A 16,090-nucleotide genomic window follows, 5' to 3' on the forward strand; every position below is an offset into this window, starting at 1 on the left:
AGTGTCCTAAACCACCCAGGATAGTCTGCTCTTACTGTAAAGTTATGAGAAATGGCAAAACACAGAGCTGCCCTCATCGCTTATCTCTCTCCCACTGTCAGTGATACACTGGGGATGTGCTGCCTCCACACAGCGCTCTGCAGTGGGAGGATAGGGAGGCACACTCAGCAATGTCGAGTCTATAGCTAACTACTTCCCTGGTCTGACCGCAGGTTCATCTTACTGCAGAGTTTCATTGGGAGCTCTGATAAACCTCGAGCAGATGCTCACACAGGAAGAGGAGACTCAGTTTTCTCCAAGCTTCATGTCTACACTCTGTTTCTTAGACATGGTCTATTTTTAGCTGTATCTGTCTTCTCACTCGACACCACATCTCCTCACCACAACCTTCACCTAGGGGGGTTGTACACCACATCTCCTCACCACATCCTTCACCCAGGGGGTTGTACACCACATCTCCTCACCACAACCTTCACCTAGGGGGTTGTACACCTCCTCACCATCTCCTCACCTCCTCACATCCTTCACCTAGGGGTTGTACACCACATCTCCTCACCACATCCTTCACCTAGGGGTTGTACACCACATCTCCTCACCACATCCTTCACCCAGGGGTTGTACACCACATCTCCTCACCACATCCTTCACCAAGGGGTTGTACACCACATCTCCTCACCACATCCTTCACCTAGGGGTTGTACACCACATCTCCTCACCACATCCTTCACCTAGGGGGTGGTACACCACATCTCCTCACCACATCCTTCACCAAGGGGGTTGTACACCACATCTCCTCACCACATCCTTCACCTAGGGGGTTGTACACCACATCTCCTCACCACATCCTTCACAGAGGGGGTTGTACACCACATCTCCTCACCACATCCTTCACCTAGGGGGTTGTACACCACATCTCCTCACCATCCTTCACATCCTCTCACTCACCACATCCTTCACCAAGGGGTTGTACACCACATCTCCTCACCACATCCTTCACCAAGGGGGTTGTACACCACATCTCCTCACCACATCCTTCACCACATCCTTCACCTAGGGGGTTGTACACCACATCTCCTCACCACATCCTTCACCTAGGGGGTTGTACACCACATCTCCTCACCACAACCTTCACCTAGGGGGGTTGTACACCACATCTCCTCACCACATCCTTCACCCAGGGGGTTGTACACCACATCTCCTCACCACAACCTTCACCTAGGGGGGTTGTACACCACATCTCCTCACCACATCCTTCACCTAGGGGGGTTGTACACCACATCTCCTCACCACATCCTTCACCCAGGGGGTTGTACACCACATCTCCTCACCACATCCTTCACCTAGGGGGGTTGTACACCACATCTCCTCACCACATCCTTCACCCAGGGTGGTTGTACTCCACATCTCCTCTCCATACCCTTCACCTACGGGAGGTGTGAAAACTGTGCCAGGTGGAAGACTAACTGTATCACTCTGTATGTGTGTTTCTCTGTAGATCGTTTCTGCTGTGCAGTACTGCCACCAGAAGCACATTGTTCATAGAGACCTGAAGGTAAGGACCCAGTGAGGGTGGGTGTGGGGGGGGGGGAACCAAAGTGGCCAAAGGCGGTGCTTTTCCCTGCTCACATGTTCTCCATTGCACCACATACTCACTTAAAATGCCATTCCATTTAGCCAGCTTCTGATATGCTGCCACATGTAGAATAAATATTGATGCTCCTGTATTTTTATCTCGGTTAGCGTGAGGTGGTCGACCTCAGTGGGAGTTACTCTGTTCAGAACTCCCATCTCCTTTCCATCAGCAGCGTGTCCATACAGTGTTTTACTCTGTAGAGCTTCATGAATGATCCATGAGGACTGAGATGTAAGAGCAGAGAGCAGCTGTCTCCCCCTGTGTGTTTGACACTAACTTTGACTTGTAGAGCACTTTGTTTTGTGAGGGGTTTTTCTGTGGAGGGATCAGTAGATATTTGTTGTGCCTTTGACATCTCTACCTCTGATTGGAACTCTACTGTCAGCATGGATCTTTGTGGGTTATTCAAATGTGTTATGCTTTTACCGGTGGCCTAGGTAGTCTGTTACCTCTGTCTTTCAATCTGATGTCCCAGCCATCTCTCACCTCATCACCCCATTCTTCTCCAATTCCCCTCCTGTGTCTCTAGGCAGAGAACCTGCTGCTGGATGCAGACATGAACATTAAGATAGCGGACTTTGGCTTTAGTAATGAGTTCACCATGGGGAACAAGCTGGACACGTTCTGTGGCTCCCCACCCTACGCCGCCCCGGAGCTGTTTCAGGGGAAGAAGTATGATGGGCCCGAGGTGGACGTCTGGAGCCTGGGGGTCATCCTCTACACACTGGTCAGCGGCTCTCTGCCCTTCGACGGGCAGAACCTTAAGGTATGTAGTAAGACTCATAGAAATACTTCCATACTCAGTTCCTTTGTCTGTGGGAGATTCATAGTCAGTGAAACAGGGGTAAAACTTGAGAAGATGTCCTCACTCACTCTTTCTCCCTGTCCGTCTCTCTGTAGGAGCTTAGGGAGAGGGTTCTGAGGGGGAAATATCGTATCCCCTTCTACATGTCCACAGACTGCGAGAACCTCCTCAAGCGCTTCCTGGTGCTCAACCCGGCCAAGCGGGGGACTCTCGAGGTGAGGGAGGACAGCGAAAATGTAAATATTCAACACTTTATTCTCTCCATCCATCTGCCATCTGTCGATTCGCCTGCCTGCCATCTCTCCATCCGCCTGCCTGCCATCTCTCCATCCGCCTTCCTGCCATCTCTCCATCCGCCTGCCTGCCATCTCTCCATCCGCCTGCCTGCCATCTCTCCATCCGCCTGCCTGCCATCTCTCCATCCGCCTTCCTGCCATCTCTCCATCCGCCTGCCTGCCATCTCTCCATCCGCCTGCCTGCCATCTCTCCATCCGCCTGCCTGCCATCTCTCCATCCGCCTGCCTGCCATCTCTCCATCCGCCTGCCTGCCATCTGTCCATCCATCCCATCCGCCTGCCTGCCATCTGTCCATCCGCCTGCCTGCCATCTGTCCATCCGCCTGCCTGCCATCTCTCCATCCGCCTGCCTGCCATCTCTCCATCCGCCTGCCTGCCATCTCTCCATCCGCCTGCCTGCCATCTCTCCATCCTCCTGCCTGCCATCTGTCCATCCGCCTGCCTGCCATCTGTCCATCCGCCTGCCTGCCATCTCTCCATCCGCCTGCCTGCCATCTCTCCATCCGCCTGCCTGCCATCTCTCCATCCGCCTGCCTGCCATCTCTCCATCCGCCTGCCTGCCATCTCTCCATCCGCCTGCCTGCCATCTCTCCATCCGCCTTCCTGCCATCTCTCCATCCGCCTGCCTGCCATCTCTCCATCCGCCTGCCTGCCATCTCTCCATCCGCCTGCCTGCCATCTCTCCATCCGCCTGCCTGCCATCTCTCCATCCGCCTGCCTGCCATCTGTCCATCCGCCTGCCTGCCATCTCTCCATCCGCCTGCCTGCCATCTCTCCATCCGCCTGCCTGCCATCTCTCCATCCGCCTGCCTGCCATCTCCGTCCGCCTGCCTGCCATCTCTCCGTCCGCCTGCCTGCCATCTCTCCGTCCGCCTGCCTGCCATCTCTCCGTCCGCCTGCCTGCCATCTCTCCATCCGCCTGCCTGCCATCTCTCCATCCGCCTGCCTGCCATCTCTCCATCCGCCTGCCTGCCATCTGTCCATCCGCCTGCCTGCCATCTGTCCATCCGCCTGCCTGCCATCTGTCCATCCGCCTGCCTGCCATCTCTCCATCCGCCTGCCTGCCATCTCTCCATCCGCCTGCCTGCCATCTGTCCATCCGCCTGCCTGCCATCTGTCCATCCGCCTGCCTGCCATCTCTCCATCCGCCTGCCTGCCATCTCTCCATCCGCCTGCCTGCCATCTCTCCATCCGCCTGCCTGCCATCTCTCCATCCGCCTGCCTGCCATCTCTCCATCCGCCTGCCTGCCATCTCTCCATCCGCCTGCCTGCCATCTCTCCATCCGCCTGCCTGCCATCTCTCCATCCGCCTGCCTGCCATCTCTCCATCCGCCTGCCTGCCATCTCTCCATCCGCCTGCCTGCCATCTGTCCATCCGCCTGCCTGCCATCTGTCCATCCGCCTGCCTGCCATCTGTCCATCCGCCTGCCTGCCATCTCTCCATCCGCCTGCCTGCCATCTCTCCGTCCGCCTGCCTGCCATCTCTCCGTCCGCCTGCCTGCCATCTCTCCGTCCGCCTGCCTGCCATCTCTCCGTCCGCCTGCCTGCCATCTCGTCCGCCTGCCTGCCATCTCTCCATCTCTCCGTCCGCCTGCCTGCCATCTCTCCATCCGCCTGCCTGCCATCTCTCCATCCGCCTGCCTGCCATCTGTCCATCCGCCTGCCTGCCATCTCTCCATCCGCCTGCCTGCCATCTCTCCATCCGCCTTCCTGCCATCTCTCCATCCGCCTGCCTGCCATCTCTCCATCCGCCTGCCTGCCATCTCTCCATCCGCCTGCCTGCCATCTCTCCATCCGCCTGCCTGCCATCTCTCCATCCGCCTGCCTGCCATCTCTCCATCCGCCTGCCTGCCATCTCTCCATCCGCCTGCCTGCCATCTGTCCATCGGCCTGCCTGCCATCTCTCCATCGGCCTGCCTGCCATCTCTCCATCGGCCTGCCTGCCATCTCTCCATCCGCCTGCCTGCCATCTGTCCATCCGCCTGCCTGCCATCTGTCCATCCGCCTGCCTGCCATCTGTCCATCCGCCTGCCTGCCATCTGTCCATCGGCCTGCCTGCCATCTCTCCATCGGCCTGCCTGCCATCTCTCCATCGGCCTGCCTGCCATCTCTCCATCGGCCTGCCTGCCATCCATCTCCATCGCCTGCCTGCCATCTCTCCATCCGCCTGCCTGCCATCTGTCCATCCGCCTGCCTGCCATCTGTCCATCCGCCTGCCTGCCATCTCTCCATCCGCCTGCCTGCCATCTCTCCATCCGCCTGCCTGCCATCTCTCCATCCGCCTGCCTGCCATCTCTCCATCCGCCTGCCTGCCATCTCTCCATCCGCCTGCCTGCCATCTCTCCATCCGCCTGCCTGCCATCTCTCCATCCGCCTGCCATCTCTCCATCCGCCTGCCTGCCATCTCTCCATCCGCCTGCCTGCCATCTCTCCATCCGCCTGCCTGCCATCTCTCCATCCGCCTGCCTGCCATCTGTCCATCCGCCTGCCTGCCATCTGTCCATCCGCCTGCCTGCCATCTGTCCATCCGCCTGCCTGCCATCTGTCCATCCGCCTGCCTGCCATCTGTCCATCCGCCTGCCTGCCATCTCTCCATCGGCCTGCCTGCCATCTCTCCATCGGCCTGCCTGCCATCTCTCCATCGGCCTGCCTGCCATCTCTCCATCGGCCTGCCTGCCATCTGTCCATCCGCCTGCCTGCCATCTGTCCATCCCTGCCTGCCCGCCTGCCATCTCTCCATCCGCCTGCCTGCCATCTCTCCATCCGCCTGCCTGCCATCTGTCCATCCGCCTGCCTGCCATCTGTCCATCCGCCTGCCTGCCATCTCTCCATCGGCCTGCCTGCCATCTCTCCATCGGCCTGCCTGCCATCTCTCCATCGGCCTGCCTGCCATCTCTCCATCGGCCTGCCTGCCATCTCTCCATCCGCCTGCCTGCCATCTGTCCATCCGCCTGCCTGCCATCTGTCCATCCGCCTGCCTGCCATCTGTCCATCCGCCTGCCTGCCATCTCTCCATCCGCCTGCCTGCCATCTCTCCATCCGCCTGCCTGCCATCTCTCCATCCGCCTGCCTGCCATCTCTCCATCCGCCTGCCTGCCATCTCTCCATCCGCCTGCCTGCCATCTCTCCATCCGCCTGCCTGCCATCTCTCCATCCGCCTGCCTGCCATCTCTCCATCCGCCTGCCTGCCATCTCTCCATCCGTCTGCCTGCCATCTCTCCATCCGCCTGCCTGCCATCTGTCCATCCATCCACCTCTCCATTCCTTGGGCCGGCATCTGCTCTACACTCATCACACTGCTCTCTTTTTGTGCTGATTATATATTCTCCATTCTCTTTCTCTCCTCTGTTGGCACAATACATAATTCATGATCCCTCTTGTTTTTATCTTTCTTGTTTTCTGAGTTTTAGGCAGAGCGAAATGCAGGCACAGCACATAGTTGTCTTGGTTTCTGTATGTTCACATTGTGTGCTCATATCCATCCTCATCCCTCTTCACACTAGAAGTTCAGATTACATACAGTCCTGCATTGAAATATGTCATTTAGAACAGATATCGGCCTCGTGGTTGAACATTTCCTATTATCATTATCTTGTAAACCCATCGTACACGACCGCCCAATTGATTGGTGAGTTGGTTTGAGAATTAGATTAGACTGACTTTAAATGAAGATTCAGCTTTCAAACAGTGTAGCATTGATTCAAATCAAAATCTCTTTTCCAATTCTTATTTTCACAATTCAATTTGTTTTTGAGTGCAATGAGGTGAAATAAGTGAACCTTTAAGTGGATTTAAGAAAATAAACCCCCCCACCCCCACCCACCCTGTGATCATGAGGATAGGACCCTGTAGTAAAAGGACCCTGTTCTATGAGGACTCTTTTTTTAAAAACATTTTATTTCAGCAAATCATGAAAGACCGCTGGATCAATGCGGGATCGGAGGAGGACGAGCTCAAGCCTTTCGTAGAACCAGAACAGGACATCGCAGATCAGAAGAGAATAGGTACTAAGAGGAGAAAACTACTCTTGTTTATGAGCTTCACGAACTCTAACGTGTGTAGGCAGCAGCACTGCAACATAATCGCTCTCAGTATTTAAGCACTTTACAGTTTTCAAAAGGAAAAGATAAAACGCAGCACAAAAACAACTTCTGCAGGAGCCTCTGAGAGGGAGAGACACGAGACAGAGAGGACCTCCACATCTTGGCCTGGATGTAGAGGGAGAGGGAGAGACACGAGACAGAGAGAACCTCCACATCTTGGCCTGGATGTAGAGGGAGAGGGAGAAACACGAGACAGAGAGAACCTCCACATCTTGGCCTGGATGGAGAGGGAGAGACACGAGACAGAGAGGACCTCCACATCTTGGCCTGGATGTAGAGGGAGAGACACGAGACAGAGAGGACCTCCACATCTTGGCCTGGATGTAGAGGGAGAGGGAGAGACACGAGACAGAGAGGACCTCCACATCTTGGCCTGGATGTAGAGGGAGAGGGAGAGACACGAGACAGAGAGGACCTCCACATCTTGGCCTGGATGTAGAGGGAGAGGGAGAGACACGAGACAGAGAGGACCTCCACATCTTGGCCTGGATGTAGAGGGAGGGGGAGAGAGACACGAGACAGAGAGGACCTCCACATCTTGGCCTGGATGTAGAGGGAGAGGGAGAGACACGAGACAGAGAGAACCTCCACATCTTGGCCTGGATAAAAGCACTAAGGGGTAGAGGGAGGGGGAGAGAGACACGAGACAGAGAGGACCTCCACATCTTGGCCTGGATGTAGAGGGAGAGACACAAGACAGAGAGGACCTCCACATCTTGGCCTGGATGTAGAGGGAGAGACACGAGACAGAGAGGACCTCCACATCTTGGCCTGGATGTAGAGGGAGAGACACGAGACAGAGAGGACCTCCACATCTTGGCCTGGATGTAGAGGGAGAGGGAGAGACACGAGACAGAGAGAACCTCCACATCTTGGCCTGGATGGAGAGGGAGAGACACGAGACAGAGAGAACCTCCATCTTGGCCTGGATGTAGAGGGAGAGAGGGAGAGACACGAGACAGAGAGAACCTCCACATCTTGGCCTGGATGTAGAGGGAGAGGGAGAGACACGAGACAGAGAGAACCTCCACATCTTGGCCTGGATGTAGAGGGAGAGGGAGAGACACGAGACAGAGAGGACCTCCACATCTTGGCCTGGATGTAGAGGGAGAGGGAGAGACACGAGACAGAGAGAACCTCCACATCTTGGCCTGGATGAAAGCACTAAGGGGTAGAGGGAGAGGGAGAGACACGAGACAGAGAGAACCTCCACATCTTGGCCTGGATAAAAGCACTAAGGGGTAGAGGGAGGGGGAGAGACAGAGAGAACCTCCACATCTTGGCCTGGATAAAAGCACTAAGGGGTAGAGGGAGGGGGAGAGACACGAGACAGAGAGGACCTCCACATCTTGGCCTGGATAAAAGCACTAAGGGGTAGAGGGAGGGGGAGAGAGGGTGTACATGCTGAAAGATGTCCTCTGGAGTGTGGGGGTATTGCATAACAGCAGCTGGGATCTGTGTCAGAGCACGTTGGTTAGAGGGAGCTGCCAGTCACCTAGCACAGAGAGAAAGAGAGCGGGCGGGAGGGAGAGATGAAATGGAGCACATGTTTCACTGAGGGCTCTGTAGTCTAGTGGAGAGAGATCACGTTTCAGGGCGTTCCCCATCTCGTTCACCCAGTGGAGAAGCACTGACTCTTCAGTGGGTTTGGTGATGCCTGATCTGCCTGAACACATTGATTGTGGAGCACTGTATAGCGGGGAGATGGATAGAGGGAGCTGATGTATGGTGGAACTGCCGCTCCGGGAGCTTCCTCACCTGGCATGCCCCTCTCAATGTGATGCAAGTAGCGCAGTGGGGGTGTAATCACTCCCCATCTTCCTCTGCCTCCCAACCAATCACTTCCACCCCCGCTGTGCTGCTTGCATCACCTGTCCTCCTCTGCTGACGGATGGGGCGAGAGGGAGGAGGGGGGCCGGGTGATGACACCTGAGCTAGAATGCAATGACTCACTTACATGATGAGGTTGCTGCTACATTTATTAAGTGGTGAAAGATCTCTTGTCGTTATGGTGAAAAAGGAGCAAGTGTGCATAATTGCTTATGAATTGTTTATATCTATGTAGAACACACTAAGGATGTGGGCTGCGATTGGTTGCTGATACTGGCGAATAAAAACCTTTCTGGTATTATGGCAGCCATTTTGGGCTGCAGGATTGGGGGTCAATTAATTTAAATGAAAGGTCCCTTAAAATAAGACAGTTGTTGACAATGCTTGTGGAGGCCAGGGCTGTATATGTGAACTCATGTCTCTGTACTGTTCCAGATGTAATGGTGGGGATGGGCTTCTCTCCAGAGGAGATCCAGGAGTCTCTGGCCAAGATGAAGTATGATGAGATCACTGCCACCTACCTACTGCTGGGGAGGAAGTCTTCTGAGGTCAGAGCAACACTATGGATAGTTGTGGTCTAGTGCTTAGTATATCCATTAGTGTCCAATCTTTTTAATGTGTGTGTGTGTAACCTTTGACCTAGCTGGAGCCCAGTGTTTCAACCTCCAGCAGCAACCTGTCCCTGGCTAAACCCCGGCCCACCAGCGAGCTCAATGGCCAGTCCCCCTCACACCTCAAAGTCCAGCGGAGCGTCTCCTCCAACCAGAAACAGAGACGCTACAGTGATCAGGGTGAGACACTTTATCAGTCAGTCATTAACAACCATTTAGAGGGAATTCTCATCTTTGACAAATGTGTTTCAGCTCTACAATCAAATCAAATCAAATTTTATTTGTCACATACACATGGTTAGCAGATGTTAATGCGAGTGTAGCGAAATGCTTGTGCTTCTAGTTCCGACAATGCAGTAATAACCAACGAGTAATCTAACTAACAATTCCAAAACTACTGTCTTATACACAGTGTAAGGGGATAAAGAATATGTACATAAGGATATATGAATGAGTGATGGTACAGAGCAGCATACAGTAGATGGTATCGAATACAGTATATACATATGAGATGAGTATGTAGACAAAGTACACAAAGTGGCATAGTTAAAGTGGCTAGTGATACATGTATTACATAAGGATGCAGTCGATGATATAGAGTACAGTATATACGTATGCATATGAGATGAATAATGTAGGGTAAGTAACATTATATAAGGTAGCATTGTTTAAAGTGGCTAGTGATATATTTACATAATTTCCCATCAATTCCCATTATTAAAGTGGCTGGAGTTGGGTCAGTGTCAATGTCAGTGTGTTGGCAGCAGCCACTCAATGTTAGTGGTGGCTGTTTAACAGTCTGATGGCCTTGGGATAGAAGCTGTTTTTCAGTCTCTCGGTCCCAGCTTTGATGCACCTGTACTGACCTCGCCTTTTGGATGATAGCGGGGTGAACAGGCAGTGGCTCGGGTGGTTGATGTCCTTGATGATCTTTATGGCCTTCCTGTGACATCGGGTGGTGTCGGTGTCCTGGAGGGCAGGTAGTTTGCCCCCGGTGATGCGTTGTGCAGACCTCACTACCCTCTGGAGAGCCTTACGGTTGAGGGCGGAGCAGTTGCCGTACCAGGCGGTGATACAGCCCGCCAGGATGCTCTCGATTGTGCATCTGTAGAAGTTTGTGAGTGCTTTTGGTGACAAGCCGAATTTCTTCAGCCTCCTGAGGTTGAAGAGGCGCTGCTGTGCCTTCTTCACGACGCTGTCTGTGTGAGTGGACCAATTTAGTTTGTCTGTGATGTGTATGCCGAGGAACTTAAAACTTGCTACCCTCTCCACTACTGTTCCATCGATGTGGATAGGGGGGTGTTCCCTCTGCTGTTTCCTGAAGTCCACAATCATCTCCTTAGTTTTGTTGACGTTGAGTGTGAGGTTATTTTCCTGACACCACACTCCAAGGGCCCTCACCTCCTCCCTGTAGACCTTCTCGTCGTTGTTGGTAATCAAGCCTACCACTGTTGTGTCGTCTGCAGACTTGATGATTGATTTGGAGGCGTGCGTGGCCACGCAGTCGTGGGTGAACAGGGAGTACAGGAGAGGGCTCAGAACGCACCCTTGTGGGGCCCCCGTGTTGAGGATCAGCGGGGAGGAGATGTTGTTGCCTACCCTCACCACCTGGGGGCGGCCCGTCAGGAAGTCCAGTACCCAGTTGCACAGGGCAGGGTCGAGACCCAGGGTCTCGAGCTTGATGACGAGCTTGGAGGGTACTATGGTGTTGAATGCCGAGCTGTAGTCGATGAACAGCATTCTCACATAGGTATTCCTCTTGTCCAGATGGGTTAGGGCAGTGTGCAGTGTGGTTGAGATTGCATCGTCTGTGGACCTATTTTGGCGGTAAGCAAATTGGAGTGGGTCTAGGGTGTCAGGTAGGGTGGAGGTGATATGGTCCTTGACTAGTCTCTCAAAGCACTTCATGATGACGGAAGTGAGTGCTACGGGGCGGTAGTCGTTTAGCTCAGTTACCTTAGCTTTCTTGGGAACAGGAACAATGGTGGCCCTCTTGAAGCATGTGGGAACAGCAGACTGGTATAGGGATTGATTGAATATTTCCTCTCTTCCTCGTTTTCTCTCTCTTCTCCAGTGGGTCAGAATGTTCCCCCAGGTTCAGGACACCCTAAGAGGAGTCAGACCAGCACGGCCGAAAACAACATCAAAGAGGAGGGAGGGCGCAGTGTCCCCGGGGGGCGCTGTGTCCCCCCACCCAGCCCCTTGCTGGGGAACGCCAACAACCCCAACAAGGCTGATATTCCCAATGGCAGGAAGGGGGTTACCACTGTTCCCAACGTGAGTGTCTGCTATTCCATCCCATTATCAATTGTATAACATATTCTTACAGTTGAAGTGGGGATGAATCCTCCATTCCGATTTGATGATTTGTGATTTCAGAGTTTCTGTTCCACCCTGCAGAATAACGCTGGATCTGACGGGATGACGAGGAGAAACACGTATGTGTGCAGCGACAGGAACGCTATGGACTGTCTCTCTGTCATTCCCAATGGGAAGGAGAACAGGTAAGGAACAGGCTAGAATTTTACTGTGTTCCCCGTGTTTTCCACATGGAATCAGCATTCAACACAGCACCTTCACTGTTCCTCCCCCCAGGGGCACAGAGGAGAGAACAATGTGTATCAATACTGTTAATATTGAGAGAAGTTATTGAAGAAAAACAAGACCAGGCCTCCAGGGGAGAAATATCCTCAATGTTGTGCTCTTCTTCTACTTTCCCCCCCATCGCTTCTCTACTTCCCCCCCATCGCTTCTCTACTTCCCCCCCATCGCTTCTCTACTTCCCCCCCATCGCTTCTCTACTTCCCCCCACCGCTTCTCTACTTCCCCCCATCGCTTCTCTACTTCCCCCATCGCTTCTCTACTTCCCCCCATCGCTTCTCTACTTCCCCCATCGCTTCTCTACTTCCCCCCCATCATCGCTTCTCTACTTCCCCCCCTCATCGCTACTCTACTTCCCCCCATCATCGCTTCTCTACTTCCCCCATCGCTTCTCTACTTCCCCCGTCGCTTCTCTACTTCCCCCGTCGCTTCTCTACTTCCCCCGTCGCTTCTCTACTTCCCCCTCTGCTTTTCTACTTCCCCCCGCCGCGCCTCAACTTCCCCCTATCTCTTCTCTACTTCCCCCGTCGCTTGTCTACTTCCCCCTCTGCTTTTCTACTTCCCCCCCGCCGCGCCTCAACTTCCCCCATCGCTTCTCTACTCCCCCATCCTTCTCTACTTCCCCCGTCGCTTCTCTACTCCCCCCATCTCTTCTCTACTTCCCCCGTCTCTTCTCTACTTCCCCCCTTCTCTACTTCCCCCGCGCCTCAACTTCCCCCATCGCTTCTCTACTTCCCCCGTCGCTTCTCTACTTCCCCCTCTGCTTTTCTACTTCCCCCCCGCCGCGCCTCCCCCCCTATCTCTTCTCTACTTCCCCCGTCGCTTGTCTACTTCCCCCTCTGCTTTTCTACTTCCCCCCCGTCAACTTCCCCCCCATCGCTTCTCTACTCCCCCCATCGCTTCTCTACTTCCCCCCCGCGCTTCTCTACTTCCCCCATCTCTTCTCTACTTCCCCCCCGTCGCTTCTCTACTTCCCCCGTCGCTTCTCTACTTCCCCCCGCTTCTCTACTTCCCCCGTCGCTTCTCTACTTCCCCCGTCGCTTCTCTACTTCCCCCCCGTCGCTTCTCTACTTCCCCCCTGTCGCTTCTCTACTTCCCCCCCGTCGCTTCTCTACTTACTCACCAATGCTTCTCTCTACTTCCTCACCTCTACTTCCTCACCACCGCTTCTCTACTTCCCCCCCATCGCTACTCTACTTCCCCCCATCGCTTCTCTACTTCCCCCATCGCTTCTCTACTTCCCCCATCGCTTCTCTACTTCCCCCATCGCTTCTCTACTTCCCCCCATCATCGCTTCTCTACTTCCCCCATCGCTTCTCTACTTACTCCCAATGCTTCTCTCTACTTACTCACCTCTACCCTCACCATCGCTTCTCTACTTCCCCCATCGCTTCTCTACTTCCCCCATCTCTTCTCTACTTCCCCCATCGCTTCTCTACTTCCCCCCATCGCTTCTCTACTTCCCCCCATCGCTTCTCTACTTCCCCCCATCGCTTCTCTACTTCCCCCCATCGCTTCTCTACTTCCCCCCCCATCGCTTCTCCACTTCCCCCATCGCTTCTCTACTTCCCCCATCGCTTCTCTACTTCCCCCCCCCGTCGCTTCTCTACTTACTCACCAATGCTTCTCTCTACTTACTCACCTCTACTTCCTCACCACCGCTTCTCTAATCCCCCCCCCATCGCTTCTCTACTTCCCCCCATCGCTTCTCTACTTCCCCCCATCGCTTCTCTACTTACTCACCCAATGCTTCTCTACTTCCCCCACTTTACTTCCCCCACCTCTACTTACTCACCAATGCTTCTCTACTTACTCACCTCTACTTCCTCACCACCGCTTCTCTACTCCTCCCCCATCGCTTCTCTACTTTCCCCCGCCGCTTCTCTGGCTTTGCCCCAGTGTTGACTGGCTCGTCCTCTGGCTTTGCCCCAGTGTTGACTGGCTCGTCCTCTGGCTTTGCCCCAGTGTTGACTGGCTCGTCCTCTTGGCTTTGCCCCAGTGTTGACTGGCTCGTCCTCTGGCTTTGCCCCAGTGTTGACTGGCTCGTCCTCTGGCTTTGCCCCAGTGTTGACTGGCTCGTCCTCTGGCTTTGCCCCGTGTTGACTGGAACGTCCTCTGGCTTTGCCCCAGTGTTGACTGGCTCGTCCTCTGGCTTTGCCCCCGTGTTGACTGGCTCGTCCTCTGGCTTTGCCCCCGTGTTGACTGGCTCGTCCTCTGGCTTTGCCCCCGTGTTGACTGGCTCGTCCTCTGGCTTTGCCCCCGTGTTGACTGGCTCGTCCTCTGGCTTTGCCCCAGTGTTGACTGGCTCGTCCTCTGGCTTTGCCCCAGTGTTGACTGGCTCGTCCTCTGGCTTTGCCCCAGTGTTGACTGGCTCGTCCTCTGGCTTTGCCCCAGTGTTGACTGGCTCGTCCTCTGGCTTTGCCCCCGTGTTGACTGGCTCGTCCTCTGGCTTTGCCCCAGTGTTGACTGGCTCGTCCTCTGGCTTTGCCCCAGTGTTGACTGGCGTCCTCTGGCTTTGCCCCGTGTTGACTGGAACGTCCCTGGCTTTGCCCCAGTGTTGACTGGCTCGTCCTCTGGCTTTGCCCCAGTGTTGACTGGCTCGTCCTCTGGCTTTGCCCCAGTGTTGACTGGCTCGTCCTCTGGCTTTGCCCCAGTGTTGACTGGCTCGTCCCCTGGCTTTGCCCCAGTGTTGACTGGCTCGTCCTCTGGCTTTGCCCCCGTGTTGACTGGCTCGTCCTCTGGCTTTGCCCCCGTGTTGACTGGCTCGTCCTCTGGCTTTGCCCCAGTGTTGACTGGCTCGTCCTCTGGCTTTGCCCCAGTGTTGACTGGCTCGTCCACCTCGGTCCAGCTGATGAACCAGGCCTCTGACCCCCTGTCTGCCTTCCCCTCAGACTCAGACTGGGCCACACTGCCCCACTCCCACTGCACTCTGGACTTCTGTAAGACGGCAGGCAGGGCCTCCAACTGTCTGTCTGACCTCTCACCCTCCCATGTGTAGACCTGTCTCACTGTCTCAGGCCCTCTCTAACCCACGACAAGGCTCCCACATGCATCCCTTTCATGGACTCCATCTCTAACCTTTGTGATGATGTCATCTCTCCCTCTCTCTAACCTCTTGTAGGAGACAGCCCCACCCTTTATTATACACACTCCTCTGTTCCCCAATTTTTCCTTCATCATCTGCTTGGACCTGTGATCCCTGGTCTGGCCCTGGTCCTGATCTAGCACTGGCAGCTCTACTACCTACCTCTGGCTTGACTATCCAAACCTGTATTATTCACTCCATGTTTCACCAAACAATATTCTATCTGGATATTAGGACTCCAACTCACTTCAACAATATCACACTATAGTGAACTACTAGAATAACTCTAAATTAACATTATTGACACAGATCAGATGTCATTTTAGAATTTAGGACTTGAAGGTAAGGTTCTGTTGATATGATAATGGCCCAGCTGGTGATTCTATGTATAGAACTGGCATGTACAGCCAGGTGTTTGTCTTTCTTCTCCGTCTGATCTCTTCCCTCCGTCCTCCCTGCAGTGTGGCCGTGTCTCCTGGCCAGCGGAACCCCGTGGCATCCACCCACAGCATTACCAGCGCCACCACGCCAGACAGACTACGTTTCCCACGAGGCACGGCGAGCCGCAGCACCTTCCACAGTGGTCAGCTGAAGGAGCGCCGCACGGCCACTTACAACGGGCCCCCAGCCTCACCCACCCTGTCCCAAGACACAGCGCCCCTTTCCCAGACCCGCAGCCGCGGCTCCAGTAACCTCTTCTCCAAACTCACCTCCAAACTCACACGCAGGTAGGTGTCAGGGACTACAGCTCCATGCCACTCAATTCAACTATGAGTCCAAACACCTAAAATATACTATGACTATATCTAGTTATATGGTTAGTCTTTAATCCTTCTGAGTGGGCTTTGAAAGGTGTGCTTTTTAGTATCATGAGTCACATTGAGTGGAACATCCACAGTCCTACTAACAATAGATTGTTCCAGAAGCACTGATAACGTAGCCTGAGTGCCAGTCTGAGAAAGACATCAAATTAAACATACCTCAAGTGTAAACCAGCAGGGAAAACCCACTTGAATTTTTGTCCAGACTGAGTAGATTGAACACATCTCAGACAGGCAGCCAGGCTACTGTCAACAATTCGGGGTTGTCCCGAGACTAACCTGACATGAGGAATAGAAATCAACAT

At 54.3% G+C, this 16,090-nt stretch overlaps 2 protein-coding genes across 24 annotated transcripts in view; one reads left to right on the forward strand and one right to left on the reverse strand.

Annotated features, from left to right (window-relative positions):
* LOC118369075 (MAP/microtubule affinity-regulating kinase 3-like) overlaps positions 1 to 16,090 on the forward strand; it is a 44,356-nt gene that overhangs the window by 23,041 nt on the left and 5,225 nt on the right. For 7 of the 14 annotated variants that reach the window (XR_008092960.1, XM_052496776.1, XM_052496780.1 and 4 more), the window contains exons 7-15: positions 1,496 to 1,552; positions 2,163 to 2,399; positions 2,534 to 2,674; positions 6,639 to 6,738; positions 9,103 to 9,215; positions 9,311 to 9,458; positions 11,353 to 11,555; positions 11,658 to 11,782; positions 15,426 to 15,692. Coding sequence is in view for 13 of the 14 variants with exons in the window: in XM_052496776.1 (XP_052352736.1) it covers positions 1,496 to 1,552; positions 2,163 to 2,399; positions 2,534 to 2,674; positions 6,639 to 6,738; positions 9,103 to 9,215; positions 9,311 to 9,458; positions 11,353 to 11,555; positions 11,658 to 11,782; positions 15,426 to 15,692 (1,391 nt within the window). In the remaining variant the exon portion in view is untranslated. Of the gene's footprint in view, positions 1 to 1,495; positions 1,553 to 2,162; positions 2,400 to 2,533; positions 2,675 to 6,638; positions 6,739 to 9,102; positions 9,216 to 9,310; positions 9,459 to 11,352; positions 11,556 to 11,657; positions 11,783 to 15,425; positions 15,693 to 16,090 lie in introns of those variants that run through there. The other 7 variants (XM_052496778.1, XM_052496781.1, XM_052496777.1 and 4 more) reach the window with 4 other exon arrangements.
* LOC127915926 (uncharacterized) lies at positions 6,745 to 7,982 on the reverse strand. Of its 10 annotated transcripts, none has more exons than XM_052496798.1 (5): positions 7,863 to 7,982; positions 7,545 to 7,750; positions 7,367 to 7,494; positions 7,141 to 7,308; positions 6,745 to 7,090 (listed from the first exon to the last, which is right to left on the reverse strand). In XM_052496798.1, exons 1-5 carry the CDS (start codon positions 7,980 to 7,982, stop codon positions 6,756 to 6,758), a joined length of 957 nt encoding a protein of 318 aa, XP_052352758.1. In that variant the 3' UTR covers positions 6,745 to 6,755. The 10 variants fall into 10 exon arrangements, with proteins under 10 accessions (XP_052352758.1, XP_052352752.1, XP_052352754.1 ...); XM_052496792.1 differs by having other exon boundaries at positions 7,545 to 7,700; positions 7,807 to 7,982; XM_052496794.1 differs by having other exon boundaries at positions 6,745 to 6,984; positions 7,041 to 7,308; positions 7,545 to 7,700; positions 7,807 to 7,982.

Source organism: Oncorhynchus keta, chromosome 35 (genome assembly GCF_023373465.1).
Source record: "Oncorhynchus keta strain PuntledgeMale-10-30-2019 chromosome 35, Oket_V2, whole genome shotgun sequence".
NCBI lineage: Eukaryota > Metazoa > Chordata > Actinopteri > Salmoniformes > Salmonidae > Oncorhynchus > Oncorhynchus keta.

Excerpts from the sequence above, each read along its gene's own strand:
- LOC127915926 (XM_052496792.1), bottom strand. The coding sequence starts at position 7,982 with ATGTGGAGGTTCTCTCTGTCTCGTGTCTCTCCCTCTCCCTCTACATCC. Across the intron at positions 7,495-7,544 it reads ATCCAGGCCAAGATGTGGAG|GTCCTCTCTGTCTCGTGTCT; the intron begins GTCCTCTCTGTC and ends CAAGATGTGGAG. Across the intron at positions 7,309-7,366 it reads ATCCAGGCCAAGATGTGGAG|GTCCTCTCTGTCTCGTGTCT; the intron begins GTCCTCTCTGTC and ends CAAGATGTGGAG.